This window comes from Cryptomeria japonica, chromosome 4 (assembly GCF_030272615.1).
Source record: "Cryptomeria japonica chromosome 4, Sugi_1.0, whole genome shotgun sequence".
Classification (NCBI taxonomy): domain Eukaryota; kingdom Viridiplantae; phylum Streptophyta; class Pinopsida; order Cupressales; family Cupressaceae; genus Cryptomeria; species Cryptomeria japonica.
This window is the reverse complement of record NC_081408.1, coordinates 99,881,033-99,897,780: the sequence shown is the minus strand read 5'-3', so window position 1 is coordinate 99,897,780 and position 16,748 is coordinate 99,881,033. Positions and strand designations below refer to the sequence as shown.

General features: G+C 36.6%; 1 protein-coding gene across 1 annotated transcript in view; it reads right to left on the bottom strand.

The window, feature by feature from the left end:
• LOC131032907 (lipoyl synthase, chloroplastic) overlaps positions 1–15,328 on the bottom strand; it is a 49,818-nt gene extending 34,490 nt beyond the window's left edge. The window contains exons 1-4 of the mRNA XM_057964008.2: positions 14,739–15,328; positions 12,903–13,084; positions 10,386–10,476; positions 10,046–10,203 (exon numbers count right to left, since the gene is read on the bottom strand). Of these exons, the coding sequence (XP_057819991.1) occupies positions 10,046–10,203; positions 10,386–10,476; positions 12,903–13,084; positions 14,739–15,110 (803 nt within the window). The 5' untranslated portion in view covers positions 15,111–15,328. The remainder of the gene's footprint in view (positions 1–10,045; positions 10,204–10,385; positions 10,477–12,902; positions 13,085–14,738) is intronic.
• Between the last annotated feature and the right edge of the window lie 1,420 nt (positions 15,329–16,748).

Sequence of the window (16,748 nt, the reverse complement as noted above, 5' to 3'; positions counted from 1 at the left end):
TGTGAGAGGTTTCCTTGCATTGGTTTTCATGCATTTGCATTTGTACATGGGTACCTAACATGGCCTCGTAGCCAAGACCCATCTTGCATTGCTTAGTTGCATTGTAGACTTAAGTGCATTCCCCTAATTTGCACTTAAGGGGGGGTGTTGGTGTAAATAATCATTCATCTTGGATATTATTACACCTTACTTAAGTTTACTTAGGAAATGCATTTCATAGTAGTTTGGGTATGAGACACTTGGGTGTTTGTGCCACATTGGGATAGTGTGTGTAAGAGAAATTCCACCTTTTATGGTGTGATCTTGCTGTTACACTCCACATTCAGTGGGTGATCCACCTCATGTGGAATATTATATTATTTCTCCTACCTACCCACACCTATTTCCTACCTACCCTTGTTTCTTATTGAGCCACATGTCATGTTTGTGTGCTCACATATCCATATAGCCTTGCCTATATAAGGAAGCTCATATTCATTGTATGTATCGATTGATGATCTAGTTGATCAGTATTTTCTCTTGATTGAATACAGTTTATTTCTATCATATATTTTGTCTCTCTTATTTGTGCTTTCCATTGCCTCTTGATCTTGGCAAAATCTCACATGACCTTTTCGCACATCACCCCATTGCTAATGGGGAACCCCTTTTTTCCTGCTTTCCGCATGTTTAGGTTAGGGTTTTGGCAACTTAGTGGGCAATTTTGTGTTTCTCGTGCCCGAGTCTCAGAGTTTTGGTCATGCCTAGTGTCGTTTAGGGTTTTTGAAGTTATAGGATCAAGCACGTGAAAATTGAGATTTTTTAATGATCCTAGTTTTGTCTAAGTATAGACCTTTCAAGCGTTAACGTGTTTTTGAAAGTCCACGTCGGTGATTTTAAGTGTTAAGGTGTTTTTAGACCTTTTGGAGTTGTTTTCTAGCTCCTAGGAAGTTATTCAAATTGATTTCGCACTTTATCCCGATAGATTTCCTTTTGTTTCGCTCCAATTTTCGGTGCCCAAGTCTAGTTGAGTTTTATTGAGTTTTGAAGTTTCCTAGTGATTTTGAGTGGAAAAATCATCATTTTCTAGATGAAAATCCATATTCTAAGGGTTAAAAGGTCAAAATTCCATACTAGAGGTGCTTTTCCCCTCATATTCTTGACTACCCATGGTTTTCCCCACTCAAAATCCAAATTGGACATGGATTTCTAGGGAAATCCATACTTGCCTCATTTTCCCACCACTGTGAATCCATGCTAGGGTCGTTTTTCCCCTAGATGCATTAAATTTTGACTAGGTGTTAGGATTTATCCTGACTACCCACGTTTTTTCCATCGAGGAGCATGGATAGGATTGCGGATGACTTTGTGTTGATACCACACTTGGGTCAACTTTCCACTAGGTCTTTTGTGACAAGTTTTTGAGGATTTTTGTGTAGACACTAATTCCTGACTCAAGGCGATTTTCCACTGAGAGAGATTTTCAATGTTTTGAGTCTGGATATTTATCCAAATTGAGGTCGTTTTTCCACCGGAGGGGTATTTTGTGTGAATGACATAGTTTTAAATGGAATTTTCATTCCAAACAGATCGATTTTCCCCTAGACCCTATTTTGTGCACATTTGATGATTTTCAATGGGATTTTTTATCCCTACTGGGATCGATTTTCCCATGGAGGGGATATTTTGATGATTTTAATGGGATTTTTCAATCCCTACGTACATCGATTTTCCCCAATTGGCCATTTTTGGATTTAAATTGAAATATTTTAATAAAATGAGCCACATTTAATTGTTTTTTAATGAAAGGCAACGATTTTATTTTTTTTAAAAAACAATTAATGATTTACAATGAGCATTTAATGTTTTCAACCTTCTAGAAGGAAATCGTTTCTACCAGGCAATTATAAAAACAAGTATTTTATCCCATATTGCTTGTGTGGTGAGAGTTGATGATGAAAGTAAGTTCAAATAGAGAGAGATCCAGCATTATTTTATTGTTAAGTTTGCCAAGCATATACATGCAAGCGCGATTTTCTCTCTAGTTGGCGATTTTGGAAGAAGTGTTCAAGTGAAGTGATTGATTGAAGACTATTCTTGCTGCCATTTTTTTCCTCATTGCCATCTATTTTTTCAGCTTGGCAACTTTTGGTGGCTGCCATTGATGACTTTGGTACCACGATTTTTGGAGAGATGACGCCATTTTGGTGAAGTTCGTGATTTTGCTAAGGAGGGCGATTTTTGTGTTTGGGGTTTCCACTTCCAACTAAGGAGATTTTCCTTGATGCTGCCCTCCTCGCTGTTCTCAGACTTGAGTTGGCAGATTGGAGTGCATTTGAGACATTTTCAGACTTGTGTGTTTTGGCGCCATAGTTGGAAAACTTCAATATTGGTTTTGCAAGTGTTTGGTGCCATATTTTGGTGGATTGCCTTCACGCTTGGTGGCTGCCATTGTTCCCTACCTGCTATGATTACTTCAGATCTGAGTCTTGACGCCATTGTTACAGCTGGTGTGATCTCCATTGTTGGCTGATCATCGATTTTCAGACTTATACTTTATTGCCCAGCCAACCACAATTTAGGCGATATACACTCAGAGGCATTTTGGGGATCATTTTCAGTCAATCCTCAGACCATTTGAGAGCTGTCACAGGTCTGCAACTTCATTTTGGTTGCTTATCCTCAAAAGACTTAACTTTTGCCAGCCATACCTATGTTCCCGAGTTTGATTGCTTTCGCCATCATGATTGATTTTTATCAAATTTGTGCATATTTTGAATGATTGCAACAAGTTTTGAGAGGTTACTTTGTACTAGTTGCAGGTTCTCTTCAGATTTGTTGGCAGTCATTGTTGACTGCGGAAGGTGTCCTCAGACATAATTGTGTGAAAACACAACCTTTCACATCCTTCCTTAGTCATTGTTAATCCGGTATACTCCTTTGCACTTTAATTTGCACAAAATTTCTAAGTATAACGAGGTGTTGATTTCATGAGGGTTTCATACCCTAACCTTGTCACATTTTGTATTTAAATTGTTGAAGTCTACCTGGAGTGTGGATTATTTTCCTGATTTCCATACTCTAATTAGTCTAAGTCATTAAGAAGTCAGGAATTTTATTAAGAATATTATATTTTCCTAAGTTCTAACTTCAAGCTTCGTACAGGTGCGATGTCAAAGTCTGGACTTAAGGAAAGGAGAGAACAACAGACGATACTTGAGACTAGATTCTATCCAGAATCCAAGATGTCATCCAAATGGAAGGAGATTACGGACACAAACATGCATTTCCTAAACCTGAACCAGATGCGACAACGGATGTTCGGAGTTGGAAGCCAGATTCCTTCCCCAACCTATGTGAACATTATGAAGAGTGGCATTTTTCAAGCCGTTGTATTTCCACAGTCCATACAGTACAGTGAGCTTATCCTGGAGTGTGCACGATGTTATGATCCTTGCTCCCGAATGATCAAGACTCCCAAGGGTGTTGTCATTGCCTACCTTGCTGAGGGTGCGATTGCTGAAATGTTTGGAATTCCATGTGGAGCAGACATGAAGGATGTAACTAAAGAAGAATATGAAGACCCATATAAGAAGAAGATGGATGCGTGTAACAACATGGTGAATAAGGAGTGGCTGATCGAGCCTAGGCCTCATCATTCCAAGGCTCCCAAGACACTCATGTGCACAGACTTCAAAGAGGAATATAGTGATTTAGTATTCCTACTTAACCGAGTGATGGGGATGTCGCAAGGTGCAATATACAATGGATGGATGTTCTATTTCATCCAGGATTGTCTTAGAGGAACATTGATAAATTGGTCTAAAATCATAAGTGACAATCTGGACTTTCAGCTAAGGAATGTAGAGCGGTCCAAGTCATTCACCATGACTTCCTACTTGGTATACCTGCTTGCACGGTTTGTTACATACAAAGGATTGAAATGCAAAGGTGAAGTCGGGAATGGGCAAGGACAATTCAGGAGTTATGAGTGCTATCCACGGCTAAACATGTATAGAATTGAAGATTATAAGAGAGTGAATGATTTATTCACAATGTACATCATGCGGATGTTGCAAGGCAGAATCCACAGGAGGTTGTCCAAAGAGGCAACGGAGTTGATAGAGAAATACGGATCATGGTATATTCACTTTCCCACTTTCACGTACCTTAGGATTCATGGATTTCAATCCAAACCCTACACACTTCCTAGGTATCCTTCCGATAGAATGATCTTGTTGGAAGTGGTGAGACAGCTTCTAGAGTTTGATTCCATTCAGAAAGAGAAGCATAGGACAGCCATGACATTCCCTATTTCAGTTGAGAGAACGCTTTGAATGCTTGGTCGGATGCGTTGGGTGTGATTGATTTACAGCAGGATACCTTACCTAGCATTTCCATGGAGGAGTTAGATTATGTATAGGTTAGATTCTTGGAGTATGCTAGAAGATAGAGATGCAGGGAGGAATCTTCTTGAAAATTTCCTATTTGATGACTAGGTATCTTTCTATTGGGCCATATGTTTGTGGCACCATTTTTTATATAAACCCTAATTAGGGCAATTCTAGGGTTTTCTTGGCATGACCCTAGCCCTTCATTTAGTTTTAATCTTGGCCATCCATTTTTGTATGAGACTCTATATATACCTCATTGTCTCTCGTTTGTAAGAGGGAGTTTTTGTAGAATTGTTGGTATATGCTGCAGCTATTTGAATCTAAATCATTGTTCAATTTGTTGGTGATTTTGCTCTTCAAATGTTGTTTTTGCATTCATGGTTCTCAATTCCTCCAAGTTAGATTAGAATTTTGGATTAGAATTTGTTTTCATGTTTGTTAGATTGAATGGAAGATTTGTTGAGTATATTTGTGTGGAATCCTTAATCCATACCACTAGCCTCTTGCCGCTGGTAAGTGCGCCTTGTGTGGTCAACTGGAAATTTGAGTACGCTTAACTTCAATTATTATGCATCCCTTGACAAGCATCAACTTGGATGGTGTCAACGTTTGATGGTAATAGTTTGAAAATCCATAAGTATACCTTAGATGATTGCACTAAGCTTGTGTCAATACCTGTTTGTGAGATCTTGCCTAGTTCGATTCCACTAAATTTGTTCATCATTTCCTACATTCCTAGGCTTAGAATAGATTTCCCGAACCCTATTCCTTTTGTCCCCCTTTTTTAATAAGTCTTGTTAGAATTGAGTTCGTAGCTACATTGCTAAATCCTAAGTTGTCAACACACCTATTCCACATATTTCATGATCTAAGAAGATAATTCGAACATTTGTGTAAGTCCCCAAGTGAACACAACAACTCACATCGACCATTGAGTTACCACTCGTCAAGATCTGACATGTAGAAACCTTGGAATCATTTTAGTTGATCTTACCCTTAGCATCTAAGGTGATTTTGTTCAAGAGAGGGTAAATTACCTTAGTATTTTATTCTGAAATATGTGCATAAAACACACATCAACAGGTATACAACACAAACTCCTTGGGCAACAAATAATGTCTCCACTTATTCAATGCTTGAATTATGGCATAAAACTCTTGATCATACACTCAATATCTCCTTCTGGCATCATTCAATTTCTCACTAAAATATGCTACCGGTCGTCCTTCCTAACTTAACATTGTTCCAATTGCGTTCCCACTTGCATCACAATTCACCTGAAATACTTTGCTAAAATTTGGTAAAGTCAACACAGGCTGCTTTGTCACCTTCTGCTTCAACAACTCAAAACTCCTATTTGCTTTAGATGTCCACTTAAAATCCTTCCTATCTCCTCTCATTGCTTTTGTCATAGGACTACAAATTGAACTGAAATTTCTAATGAACTTCCGGTAGAAACTAGCCAATCCATGAAATTATCTTACCTCCCCAATGCTTTTCAGTGTAAGCCATTCAACAATTGCTCTTACCTTTTCAAGATCCATCTTCAATCCATCCGCAGATATCACAAATCCCAAATAGACTAATTCTTCCTTCATGAAACTGCACTTCTTAATGTTTATCAACAACTTCTCTTCTCTCAATCTCTGCAAAACTTGTCTCAAATGCAACATATGTTCTTCTTTTGTCTTATTGAAAATCAAGATGTCATCTAAGTACACAATAACAAACTTACCCATTAATTTCTTCAATAACTCATTCATCAACCTCATGAAAGTACTCGGTGCATTAGTCAGTCCAAAAGGCATCACCAACCATTCATACAGTCCTTCATTTGTCTTGAATGTTGTCTTCCACTCATCTCCTTCTCTGATTCTGATCTGATGGTATCCACTTTTCAAGTCTATCTTTGAGTAGTATCTGGCTCCACTTAAACAATCCATTATGTCATCCATCCTAGGCAAGGGAAATTTGTACTTCATTGTGATCTTGTTTATTGCTCTAGAGTCGGTACACATCCTCCATTCTCCATTCTTCTTGGTGCTAATACTGCTGGAATTGCACAAGGGCTCAAACTTTCTCTAATCAAACCATTCTACAACAACTCTTGTACTTGTCTATTCAACTCCTCATTTTCTGCTAGTGTCATCCAGTGTGCTACTTTATTAGGCAAACTGGCTCCGAGAATCAAGTCCATGCAATGACTGATACTTCTCACAAGCGGTAACCCATCAAGTACATTATCCGAAACAATGTCTCTATATTTTGTCAACAATTATTTTATCTCCTTCGGTTGTTCTTCTTCATGCTCTAGATTTTCAGTCTTCTTAGGAACTAAAGCAAAACACACATTCTCATGTCTCATCCCATATAGGAATTTCTTTCCATCCACCAAACAAATCCTAGCACTTGTACAAACTATATGTTCTCCCTTCCATCATGTATTGCATGTCTATCATACTGCCAAGGACTACCCAACAAGATATGATATATATCCATAGGCATAATATCACACAAAACTTCATCATGATAAGATCCAATCTTCAATTTTACCATACACTATTCACTTACCAGTATCTTATGATCATCCTAAATCCATGCTATCTGATAAGGCTTAAGGTGCTTTAATCTCTCCAAATTCAGCTTAGTCACCATCTCCTCTGAAACAAGGTTATATGAACTACCGCTATCAATTATAACTTCACAACACTTGCCGGCTACTTTGCATCTTGTCTTGAACAAATTCCTCCTCTGCAAAGACTCCTGATCATCTCCGGTGTGGCACAATGCTCTCCTCATCACCAATTATTCTCCATCCTTCAATCTGATAGCTGATCCAGTAGGTTCTTCCACCAATGCTGCTCTTTTACTATTTTTTGCCATCTTACATTCAAAAGCACGATGTCCTCCGCACTTAAAGAAGGTTCCTCTAAATGCTCTCTTATCCTGTCTTTTGTCTTCCTTTTCATAACCCTCATTCTGGTAACCATCAGGTTCTCTTCTCTAGTACAAATTTTTGTCATCTCTCCGGTATGAACTACCATCTCTACTAGCTTCCTTGTCTTTGTTCTAATCCACACAGGGTCCTCTTCCTCTGGTATAAGTCCTTCCTCCTTGAAATCTTCCTCCCTAAAATCTTCCTCCTCTACCTCTTTGCTTCTACTTATGTCTTTTGTTCAGCTTCTCTTCTACTTTTAGGGCATATTGATAAGCTTCCTCAACACTCTGCAACTTGATTAGACTGAGTTCATCCTATATAGACATCCACAAACCATTCAGGTATCTAGCAACTTGTTCAATCTCATTGTCAGTATGTCCGGATCTGATATTCAACTTGTAGAATGCTTCAATATACTCCTTCACACTAGATTCCTTCTACTTCAGGTTCTGCAACTTCTAGAACAGATTTACTTGATAATCGACAGGCATGAACTTTGATTTCAACTTTTTAACCATCTACTCCCAAGATTTAATCTTCTCTTTACCTCTTCTCTGTCTATCTACCTGCAAATGTTCCCACCAAAGAGACACAACTTAGTACAAGCATATTTCACCTTCTTGTCTTCGGTAGTGTTCTAAAAATCGAAATACTTTTCCATCTCCGTAATCCAATTGAGCAATTCATCTGAATCTAACTTGCCATCACAATCCGGTGCGTTAAAATGTGGTCTGGTATTCACTCTTGTCAAGGCTCTTATGAACTTCTCTTCATCTGGATCGTTCACCGGTGGATTTGCTCCTACTTCTCCTACTCCCACTTCTTCTCCATCATTGCTCACATCTTCAACATGTCGACCTCTTCTATGGGTTGTTTCAACAGCTTCCAATCAGGTTGCAATTCCTCTCAACATTTCCATCACAGCAAGGTCTACATTTCCACGCGCTCCGCCACCTCTAACATTTCCTCTTCAGGCCATCTTTACACAAGTCCTCTGCAGTTGCATGTCGGATCCGCAATCTGCCACCCCACAACAAAATTCTTACATGACTCTGCAATCTCCAGAATGAAAACTCACTCTGATACCACTTGGTGCAGTCACAGCAGTAGAGTCCTCAAAGAGAACAGTCCAGACCATGCAACAATTGAAACACAACACAAACAACTCAATGCGATGGAGGCAATGCAGAATCAGACTTATATAATATCAAGAATTCAAATACAACTAGCCAGCAACATCCAGACTTACAAGATTCAGCACACAGACCTAATTACAAGCATGCTCCAACACAGTATCCGGGCTCAAGCAAGAATGCAAGCCAACTTCGGATCTTCTATCTCCATCTTACTTGCCAAAACTTGTGTCTATCTACTTGATTACATTGATTTATATGATATTCATAGCTCAAGGATGATCCGCGTCGAGCCAAGATGGAACAAATATATGCAAGGACGACCCTAAATAAGTAATAAATATGGGCCATAATTATTTAAGGCCAACCTAGTTAAGAACAGTGATTTCTTTAAGGAGGGCTGACCTGATTGAAAAGAGATCAACGGCTAATAAAAAAATAATTATATATTTTTAAAGGGATGACTCAGGGTTTACAGTGCTGGCCAACCCTTGGTGATTAGTGTCCCACCTTGAGGATTCAATTCTCTAAATAAATAATAAATCTTTGTGGATTTAATGGGGCCAACCCCTTATGGAGGGCCCAAGTCTGCCGTTAAAAGATGCATTGAAAGGGGTATAAAATAAGGAAGAGTCATCTCAATTGGGAAGGCATCATATCCCTCCAAAGGGTTGCCTACCTTGGTGAAGGTATAAGAAGAGTTTGTGAAGTGTAATGAGGAGCAGCGGTCCAGAGATAAAACAGATCCAGAGCAGAATAAGATCATAGAATAAATTAAGAAATCTAAATTTAAATTCAGGAAAGACATCCATAATGGATCAGCCAATGAAAAGTAACCCTTGGCATAAAACCAGAAAGTCAGAGCGGACATAAATATATTATTGCAGCAGATATAAATACATCATTACAGCAGACAAAAAGAAGTCAGATGAATAAGAAAGAGAGATCCAATTGCAAAAATTAGTAAGAGAAGTCAGCAGACTTTGATAATTATAAAGTGCTTGGATTTAAATCAAGATTTAAAGTAGGCAATTGTGCATTCCTAAATATATTTTGTTCCTTATCTACTGAATTTGTGATTCTAGGGTAAATTAGGAAATGATCCTAACAGGGGACATTACATTGAGGGCTATTCCTGTAAAAAGTTCTCAGAACTTAAGTGGCTATTTTCTGAAATTACTGAGAAGTCCAAATTATCCAGATATTAATCATCATGTCCTCTTTTACACTCTATGGTAACGTTCAACTGGGAAAAATGGAGTGACATGGTGTACTTAACATTAACTAATATTTTGATTAAAATAATTTTGGATTCATTTGATTGATTGTACTAATTCATTTCCTTAAGATGTCAACACTCATGCTTAGTAGAAATAAAGCATATCAATTGGCATATAATATCCTTCAAAAACCAGTACTCTAACATATAAATTTTATAATCCATTCATTTTGTAATGTACCAACCCAACCATCATACAAAATCAAGACATAAATGTAACTCATATTCTCATAAGTCAAGGAGAAGGTTACCACTAAACCCAAATAAGCAATTTTATGGAACTACTACATTATCAAGAAAGCAAAATAGATGGGTTCCTTACCCTGCCCTTAGATCTCTTACTATCCGTTGAAGCCGTTTTACTGTTTCAACATTGTGGGCAAATACATCTAGCCCAGACTTAACAACCATTGCAACTGCATCTAGATCACCTCTGAAATCAGATGTTAAACACTCAATAAGAATCTCTGGCTTAAGTTCCTGCAACAAAAAAAAGAAAAGGCTATTCAATCTACCATTATAATAATTCACAAATAAAGAAACAGTTTGAACTCCAAAAAACACTGAAATAAGATGAGAAGTACATAAAAACATATTAAAAAGAATTAGCATAAATTTTCTAATGTTGACAAATACAATAAGCTCAGCTGCAGTAAGCTTACCTTCAGAGTGCTCACAGTACGAGCAAAATGGCTGCTGCCACCATCTGGGATGTCATCTCGATCTACACTTGTCAAAACAACATACCCAACCCTAACAAGGAGGAAGGCTAGGTTAGCTAAATGTAAATTAATTCAAGCTAAGACTGCTTTGTAATTAGAATGGCCAAGAAAGAAGAAAGAGAAACAAAGACAAGTTTGAAAGTAAAACACATGATTGATCAGCTGAATAAACAATATGCCCAGTTTGGATGATACAGGTGTCTTGGCATCAATTTGGCAGTGTCCAAATCAAAAATACTGATCCAGGAGCATTGTGGTTTAAGAAACCTCCAAAAACATTCTAGTGCTAGTAATAAGGAACTTTATTTTATACATCCACTGGTAGGATAGATATTCTTGTGTAGTGAAAATCCAGTACATGTGTACCATTTTCTAATCAGTTGGATAGTTTAAAAATACAAAGGACAAAATCACCTTTAGGCATTGATAACAGACATTTTCCATTGTCAAGTTCTTCAAGTTCAAACCGCAAACATATTACACAATTTAAAATTCACTTGTTTCATTTACTAAAATTAATACAGGACAGATTCCATACATGCACACTGCTTATTGATAGTTCAAGTTTTTATATGACCCTATGTATAGGGCATCTTACTGTCAAATATAATCTATCCTGGTCTCTGACTCTCTGTTATTTAGATACTACAAGTATTGTCTTGTGAAGCATGTCCAACCTCTCACACGAACATTGATTGTGCCTATCAGCTTTATAAGTAAATGAAAACGCAATTGAGGCAATAACTTCCATGCTTGATTAAAATGACCAGAATGAACTCCAAAATTTTCAATATGCATCTATAACGTTAAAGAGAAAAGATAAAGGAAAAGAAATGGTGACAGAGTGAAGACAAAGGCTTTCAGGCGACAGTTAGAAAAGGCATGTGGATTTCTGTTCCAGCTTAAGTGTATATGCTTTTAGCCTATGACTTGCTTTTCTTGAAAGACTGAATGCTCTTTTTCTTCCTTTTAAAAATGACACAAAGTTATCATTTCAAGGATTTCGATTGCTATATTTTAAAGGAAAAATACATACATGCATACATACATACATACATATATATAGATAGATAGATAGATAGATAGATAGATAGATAGATAGATAGATAGATAGATAGATAGATAGATAGATATGTGTGTGTGTGTGTGTGTAGATATATATAGATATATATACGCACGCGCACACACACGTGTATATGCATATACATGCATACATATATATGTATATATGTATATATGTATATATATATATATATACATGTATATACACATATATGTAAATTGTAATAGGTACACACAAATATATATACATGTATACACAAATGTGTATGTATAATGTATATATGAAGAGAACAGGTTACACAATATGAGCCATATCAACCAAAAGAGCAGACTGCATACACATTACATAACCAACAGGACAAATGATAGACCACCAGGGCTTAACTACAAAAATAACACTTGGAATCACTGAAAACAAGTGCCAGTCCAAAAAGCAGCAAAGTATCATATCCCAGATTACATATTTTTCATGGTTATATTGATCAGCCAAACAAGCATTTAAACATCATAATAATCAGGAATCATTAGGGGTCCACAACTCTTGTAACACCATCAGAGAACAACGCCCAAAATTTGTAATTTTACAAATCCAAAAATTGTTGATGGTGGCTAGTGAATGTGAATTGCCAACTGGAAGTGATTTTAAGTCCCAATGTGATTTACTTGTGTATATTGTAAAGAAACGTGGTCTTTAACACTAATAATCAATAAGATGAAGGCAGCTTAAGGACTGAACTTCATAAATTAAGTCCTGGGTCTAGTAGATGCGGGTATCATGCAAGCTTGGATTTCCTTCTAGACTGTTCTGACGAGGAGTGAATACTGGGCATGTCTAGGCTGTCTATGTTAATAATAGAATAATTGACAGTTAGGAGGATTACTAAGAAATATCTAAAATCACTAAAGCATGTCCGAGATTTTTTGCTATCTATAACCTGCTTTTGTATATGGGAAGCTTTCCCCAACGTTTGTAATTTTCTGATATTATAATATAAAGGGAATGGTCCCCAAGACCACAATTTACTGATTAAATAACAAACACTAATAATCAATTAAAAAGGGTATCTAAGTCTCACATGTCCGAGCGAGAATCCAATTCACAATGATAAACATTTAATACTTAAATATGAAGGAACATGTCCATAGGGCTGTTGTTCAGTCATAAATTGGGCAGAGATTCATAACACCCAATAGGAATTCACTCCAAATGCATTCTTCAAAAACTGAATGGCATGTGAATAAAAGTAATGAGACCAGATGAAAGTCCCAGGTAACTTTGGCAGAACACATATCCTAAAGCAAAAAAGAAGTGAACAGCTCCTCAAGAGGCGTGTTTCAAGAAGCTTATAAGCAAAAAAAGAAAAAGACATGAGATAAAAACAAATAAAGACTAACCCCCAGCTAGCTATTTCTTTCGCAGTATTCTCAGGTTCCATTGGATCTGGTGGAGAAGGGTTTCTACTAGTTTTCACTGCACAAAATCGGCAACCTCGTGTGCATGTATCTCCAAGAAGCATTATGGTCGCAGTACCAATGCCATCTCCCTCCCCCCCTGCTCCTCCTCCTCCATTCCAGCACTGTCAATCATAACCACAAGCAGTTTTCTCAAACCCTCCACACAAAGTCATCAAATCACAAGTCTCCAAACAAAAGTTGTGCTTTTCTGTCAAATTAAAAATTTTCAATGAAATATCATATTTTTCTAAATTTACATTTTCTTTTTCAACCCCAAATAAATTACATTGATTATGTTCCTATTAATTCAAAAGCAATCTTGCCTTACTGGGACATTATTTGTCTATCAAACTACAGAATTGTACTCTCCAAAACTAATCAAATAACAAGCATTGATCAGGTACAAAGAAATTGTGATCTAACAGAATAGAAGGTGAAATTATAAGAGTGTGAACCAGATTCAAATACTCTTCACCACCCTAAAACAGCCTAAATGCATGCCATTCTTCTTTCCACATCTAATCAAATAGCGAGCATTGTCTAATTCGAGGAAATAGTGATCTAAAACAATTTAGGGCACACTTGTGAGAGCACCAACCAGATTCATATCTCTCTTACTGTCTTCAAGACCAATTAACATTAGTTGAAAACCTGTTTACCTATAAAAGTTCTAGTTTGCTGGAGTTTGATATATCTAGCAAAACTAATCAAATAGCAAGCAATGATTAGGTCCAAGGGGCTGTATCTAACAAAATTGGGGGTGAAATTTTAAGAATGATGCTAGTGCAAATCCTCCTCAGTCCTCACCACATTAAAGCAACCTAATCTATGGAGCTGTGCTTTTCAAACCTAAATCAAATAACAAGCATTGATAAGGTCCAAAGGGTGACAGTCTAACAGAATTGGGGTGGTCTCAAGAGCACAATCCAAGTTTAAATTCCCATCACCTTTCCGTATTGAAGTGGCATAGATCTATGGAATTGTACTTCATAAAACTAATAAGTAACAAGAATTGATCAGGATTTTTATTTATTTTTAAATCTGAGTTGCACTCATAAGAGCTGTAATCCAGGTTCAAATCTCCCTCACCACATAAAAGAAGTCTAAATATGTAGAATTACTCCTTTTAAAACTAAACAAATAACAAGCATTGATCAGGCGCAAGCCACTGCTGTCGACCATAATTAGGGGTGCAGTCACAAAAAGCATGACTCAAGTTCAAAACTCCTTTATGACATTAAAGTGGGCCAATGACACAAATGGTCACGCCTGCACTAAGGCAGCCTACATCATGATAAGGCAGTTGTGCTAAGGCAGGCACAGTGCTAAGGTGAGAGCATAAAGTCAGGCAGCCACATCGATGAGGCAATTAAATTTAAGCAGGCATAGGCATCATAAGATAGGGCATAAAAAGTTACAGCAGGCGGGCCTAGGCATCAAGAGATAGGGCATTAACGTCAAGGCAGGCAGGCACCTTAATCGTGTGCCTCTGTTAAGAAAGGCACCTTTCTAATGTGCTGCTATTAAGGAACCTGCCATGGTAAGGCAGCTATGTTCAAGGGTTTGATGAATCAGATTGTACAAATGTAGAACCATTATCTCTCATCAAAGGACAAATTATAAACCCAAAAACAAAACATAAAAAATGTCAACCAAAAACATAGAAAATTAAACATTGATTAGCAATGTCTGGGATCCTAAATAAAACATAACCAATTCAAAATTGAAGAAATGAATTAAAAAAAAAATAGTTCCACAAATTTGCGGACACCATACCTCTCCAATATTAGGGCACTGTGCCTCCTCACAAACGGTGTTGAGCTTCAATGAAGACAAGGAGCTCTTTAGTTCTTCGTACCTTGGTCCTTGAGGGGCTTTTTGTCTCAGCCACTCTGGCTTCTTCACTGTTGGATCGCGCCCGGTATACGGACCCATCCCTCCGGGGTAAGGAGGGCTAGCCTTGGACTCCAACAACTCTGAGGGCTTTAATGTGGAAACAGAAGAGTCCTTGTGAGCATAATTAGATGTGTCCACAGCTTCCATTCTTACTCCAAGCGAGAATTGTTTTGTAGAGATTCTTTTGTGGGTGTTGCAGGGACGAATGGTGGAGAAGCCCATTGAAGGAAAAAATGCCACAGAAGAAGCCATTGTGATAGCTGGATCTGCTCGTTGCAATACTTCTTAATGCATGTAAATGCAATGTAATTTGAATTCAAGCTGGAGAATTGGAATGGAGAAAAAGCATGGTGGTAGCTGAGTGTTGGGCAACGTAAATACCAACTCCAACTATACGAGCTGCCCGCTGTTAATTGCAATCAACGACTCTCTCTCGGTGGCATCGATTTTTGTTTTGCTTTCTTGAACTTGATTTTAAAACTTGTTTTTTTAATTTTTCTGTTACTTAAAATAGAATTCAAATAAAAATCAGGTAAATTTGCTCCTAAACTTTGAAGAATTGAGAAATAAGCATGACCATGTATATACTTTGTGAGCAACTAATTATAATTTAAAAAAAAATTATTTAGTGCTTTTATTTATAATTTTAATAATTAGTTATTTTATTATTGGTATAGACATAGATAATTTTATTATTTAGTTATTTTGAATCTTTTTTAAAATTGCAGAATCATTTTATGTGTTGGTTCAAATGGTTAAATTGAATAATTTTCAATTTTAATAAAAAATAATTTGTTTTTTCAAAAGAATACTAAAATAATGAGTTTTAATTGTTTGGAAATTATTAATGATTTTTTTCATTTTTTTAATATTTAAATACTTATATATTTTTTTAATATTTCATAGTAAATTATTTTATAATCACTTTTTAGATGTCATTTTTTATTAGGTAAAATAATTTTTTTAGATCAATTTAATTTTTAAATTGTTGTATAATATATATTGATGGATTATACATAAAAAAAAATTATTGATTATTTATTTTGAGAGTTATCTTCCCTATTAGTTTTTATTTATTATAAATGAAGAAGTTGAGAAAATACAACTTCAAAGATCTTAAGAACACATGTTAGCAAAATACCTGTCACAAGAGAAGATTGAAGATAAAACACAATAATGAATCTAAAGAAAAAGATTATCATTTAGAGAGGGAATAGAATAGTTACATGAAAAAGTACAATACAATCTTTATAAAAGGATATTAGCAACCCTAAAGAAACCCTAAAGGGATCATGTGTATTTATTAAATACCTACAATATTATTAAATGCCTAAGTTTAGCTTAAGCGTAGAGTATAATAGACTAATAATTAAATAAATAATTATTAGCTAATACAAGATAACTCTAACACCCCCCCTCCCCCCCCCTTTAAGATGAACTTAGGGAGTAGCTAAAAAAACTAAATGCATGAAGCAAAAAAAATGCAACTACATGAGAAGACAAAAAAATTTGGGTCCCGGCAACAAGGCCTGATGAGGTACCCAATCACAACCAAATCTCTATGAACTGGAGAAATAGAAAAAACCACGTGGGAAAAAGCAAATGAAGGATTGAAAAAGCCTCCAAACAAGAATGTTCCAAAAAGATAAGAACAAGGGAAGAGGAGAAGAATCACTGAAGCATGAAGAACCTGCAAACGTTGTCGAAGAATAACTGTCGATCTGAAGAACCTCCACTGAAATAGAAGATGATCGGGTAGAGAAGATTGTAATCCGTCTGAGTGCCTTCAAATAACACTACTCGAATCAGATGGCAAACAAAGGCAAACAATTGAACTCGAAGATACAAATGGCATAAAACACCAAAGCCTGAAGAGTTGATCCAACGAAC